The sequence below is a fragment of the Octodon degus genome, unplaced genomic scaffold, assembly GCF_000260255.1.
Source record: "Octodon degus isolate 3935 unplaced genomic scaffold, OctDeg1.0 scaffold00118, whole genome shotgun sequence".
Classification (NCBI taxonomy): domain Eukaryota; kingdom Metazoa; phylum Chordata; class Mammalia; order Rodentia; family Octodontidae; genus Octodon; species Octodon degus.
Window position 1 is genome coordinate 1,154,982 of NW_004524694.1, and position 4,341 is coordinate 1,159,322.

The window sequence follows — 4,341 nt, forward strand, 5'->3', positions numbered from 1 at the left end:
ATGTCAGCCACACAGTTATAGCCTATTTCTTGAATTACCTCAGGAGCCATCCAAAATGGAGTGCCTATCACAGTATTGCGTTTTGCCATTGTATCCTGTAATAACATTGCACAGATGTAAGCATTACTATAAAAACACAAAGAAAATCTGTATGACAAACATATTCTTTAAAATACATATTTTAAACTCTCAGATATCACAAATTCTACTGGAAATGGACTGTATTTCTAGAACTTCAACTGATATACTTAAGAATGTTAAGTTTGAAATAACTAAACCTCTACAAGTAACACTTCCATTTAATTAAAGATAATATTACAAAAGTAAAAGCTACAAAACCAATGTACCAAGATGGCTTCCTTTTTATAATATTAAGCTCTCTGATAATATATTTTCAATATTCAATGTCCGTTAAATCTCAACTAAAATAATATTTAAATTTGGATTAATTATGGCTCCTTCAAAAGAACAATGAAGTTACACAATTCTTTCCATATCCCAAAATGTTGTCAAAGTTTAGTCACAAACTTGAACAAGTCAGAAGTTTTAGTCAACTTACTGTTAACTGACCAGCCACTCCAAAATCTGCCAATTTTGCATGTCCTTCTGTATTGAGGAGAATATTTCCAGCTTTTATATCTCTATGTATTTTTCTCATGAAGTGCAAATATTCTAATCCTTTCAATGTAGATTTTAGAATGGTTGCAATTTCATCTTCTGTTAACTACAAAGGAATTTTTAAAAAATTATTGAAATATATCATATAAATTCTTACTAGAGAGCACAGGTAAAAAGTACAGTTGTTTTTGTTTCGTTTGGTGTTGTTTTGTGTTGTTAGAATCAGGACTTCAACTACAAGCACTCTATCATTGAGCTACATTACTTTTAAGACAAGGTCTTGCGCTAATTTGGTGTGACTAGCCTCAAATTTGCAATCTTCTTGCCTCAACCTCCTAAGGAGTTGGGACTCCAGGCATGTACCATCACTCACAGCAACAGGCACCTCTTTTTCATGGCCATTTAACATCAAGAAAGAGTCATAATCAAGAAAATTTCCCTGTCTACAATAGTCTTTGTAATTCTTATGACACACCTACTGATGAAAAAGGTGATTAAATCTTTTCTTTCAAATCCTCAGTGTCATCCACAAAGCAAAGGATATATCTCAAGATTCATTCTGACCACAGAAATCGCTACTTCTTAACATCATCTTAACACTTAACACTTGAGTAGCACTACTGCAGCTTTCTGACCTAAAAAGCCACCTTCTAATACTGTTTCCTCTTACATAGGAAGGAATGAGACTGAGGCTTGCCTCTGCATGTAGTTGCCTGCATGTAGCATTTACACCAATAGCACTCCAGCTTTCAGCCAAGTCACTAATCCACTCAAGTCCTAGACATCAGACCCAAATATGATATAATAATGAAAAACCCAAAAGTGAAAGAGTCAGAGAAAGGTTACAAAGACATCAACACAAGGAAAGGTGGCCAAGGGAAGGAAACAGGAGAGGTAAAAATGAAAAGGTCAGAAAAAGGTGGGAAAAGGAAACACTTATGTTGCAGCAGTAGAGCCACTGCTATCTGTACCAACAGTTGCTAAGGACTTTGAATACAGTCTCATGTAACATTACAATAATCCTGTTGAATGCTGTTTTAAAATTATGTATTTGGACTTCTTTCTAGGTTCTTGTCACAAGTACTCCTAAAATTCTTGGAGATTTTTATTATTTATAATATGCCCCTTTAAATTATCCTACTTTATACTAATGAAGTATTCTTGGTGAGACAGAATAGAAGAATTCTGGTGAGACAGACAGAATGCTTGTCAGGGAAAACCACCATGTGCTAAAAGGTTAAAAGTTTCAGCACTATCCCCTGATTCATGACATGACCACCAATGTCCAATGACTTAATCAATCATGCCTAGGTAATGGAAACACCATAAAAACCTCATGATGAGAAGTGTACTCACACAGCTTATATCTTACATGCAGAAGAAGGCACAGTTCGATAGAAAATAAGGTAACACAAGGAAAATTGTGGCAACTGCGATGAGGCTAAGATCTACATAGAGAATAACCAAAACGCTATTTTAGAGATACAAGGAGGCTTGCTAACACATTTTTCTTTTCTTTTTTTAATCATAGATTTTGAAGTAAAGTTGCTAGAAATTGAACTCAGGTCCTCAGACATGCTAAAAATATGGTCTACACTCTTAGTTCCCATCAAAGAAGACATTTTTACTGAGATCTAAATAATATGAAAGACGCAACCATGTGATTGATTATGTGGGAACACAACATTACACACTGTCTCAGTTACTTTCTGCTTGCTGGTACAAAATACCTAACATATGCAACTTAAAGGTGGAAAGGTTTACTTTACCTCAGGATTTTAGTCCATCATTAGCTGGCTCAAAGAAAAAAAAAAAAAAAGGATGGTACAGGTACGCAGTACATGAAAGGTGCTCAGTTCACATGGCCAGGAAGCAGAGAGAAGATGGAGAAAAATATGTACATCCAGAGGGAGTACCAAAAGCCTCCAAACACTGGAAGACAAAAAGGGGGGACATGTATCCCCTGTACCCAGGCCGGATCTGAAGCATGAATTGAAGTCCACCGAGAGAGGGAAGAGAGAAACTTCAACAAAGCAGCAGCAGGTCACTGGCAGTGCCTTCTCCCTGAGACAGGACTCACTGCACAAGAGCAGTGATTCAAAGCTGTGCACACACTGTGACTGCAGGCCACCCCCGAGGCCTCCATGGAGAGATGCAGGAGTGGAGGGGCTACCAGATGCGAAGGACTGCATAAGCTCGAAGTGAGTGCTGAGGGCTCAGTCATATCTTGCAAGACAGCAGTTGGCTGGAAAACATCTTTGAGGGGCTCACTGAACTCAGAACTCAGAGTGGCTGCTGCTGGTTTCATCCAGCAGCCCCAAGCTGGGCTTCTGCCCATGGAAGGTGCACTGACAACTGCAGGCCAAATGAGGCTGGTTTTGGCTAAAAGGTGCAGATTTGATGACATTATCCACAACCACACCAAAAAGTTACAGATGGCTTGCTGGGTGAAGTCAACACCAATCGGAACTCAGTCTCCACACACTGTCTGCTAGCAACAGAAACATACCTGGAAATGGATTCTCTCTCTCTCTCTCTCTCTCTCTCTCTCTCTCTCTCTCTCTCTCTTTCGTATGTGTTATTGTGGCAGTGATAGTAGGTTTGTTTTTTTTTTCTCTTTCATTTTGATATTGTTTCTCTGAATCTGAATGTGACTTCTAGGCTCTTTATGGCTATGGTTCTGTCCTGTTCTTCTTTTTCTCTCTTCCTTCTCTCTTTCCCTCCAGTCTTCTGCATCAGTTTCCCAAAATTAGTGTGATCCACTTTTGTCTTCCAGTCTTACTTCTAATCCCTTCCTCTTCTTCCACTTCCTATTTTCTGTCTAACCCATTTTAAAGTTTAACCACTGAGAGCAAAATTGACATATTAAGGACTAATATACTGCATATAACTTTCTGGTTTGGTTTTGATTTTGTTATATAACTACAAATCTAGGTCATAAGGTTAGAAGTGGCAAATTAATGGTTAGCCCAGCTTATCATTTTCTAGGCTGTGTTGTCACTGGTGATGATACCACTATAGCCAAAAGTGATATAACTGTTCTTAAGAGCTGTTCTTCCTAGTATTCCAAAACTGAGACTAAGGATCATAGAAAATTATGTGGCAGAGCCGTAAAGAAGGAGGGGCTGTGCCAAATAGGCAGCAACTTACCATCCCCAACAAATTGAAGAGGTGGGGTCTTTTAATAGACTCAAACCACAAAACCAGTTACACTTGGAAGATACCTCAGAGAAGTAATCATTTCCTAAGGGTTCTAAACACTACCAATGAAGCAACTCACCATAGCCAATTTACAAACATCATCCCAGGAATTAAACTTAAAGAAAATGAAAAGACACAAAGATAAGATGCAACCCCAGAACATCCAGTTCACTAAAGGCAAACACAAAGAGCAATAAGCCTAAAACCTAGCTTCTCTAAAGTGGAAACAACAAACCACTGGATGAGGCTCTAGAAAAACTCTAATCAGAAATAATTTCTCAGATAAATGCTGAGATAGTATCAACAATGAAAATCATGCTTAGTGACTCTAGATTTGATACAGAAAAAATATATATAGGTTCTTAAAAAATAGGGAATCCTTGAATGTTGAACATAGGAAAAAAATGGAATCCATAAGACAGATTCAAAATGATATCCAAGAGAACGAAAATTCCATTGAAAGTATCCGCAGCAGATTAAGCCAATGTGAAGACAGGATCTCAGATATAGAAGACAGGCTCA

The 4,341-nt window shown here is 37.8% G+C and overlaps 1 protein-coding gene across 3 annotated transcripts in view; it reads right to left on the reverse strand.

Moving 5' to 3' along the window:
* The window catches only part of Stk3 (serine/threonine kinase 3), a 369,078-nt gene that overhangs the window by 253,499 nt on the left and 111,238 nt on the right, over nt 1–4,341 (reverse strand). Inside the window, exons 5-6 of one of the 3 annotated variants that reach the window (XM_023699946.1) lie at nt 560–724; nt 44–95 (exon numbers count right to left, since the gene is read on the reverse strand). In XM_023699946.1, coding sequence (XP_023555714.1) covers nt 44–95; nt 560–724 — 217 coding nt within the window. Of the gene's footprint in view, nt 1–2; nt 96–559; nt 725–4,341 lie in introns of all 3 variants that reach the window. The other 2 variants (XM_023699945.1, XM_023699944.1) reach the window with 2 other exon arrangements.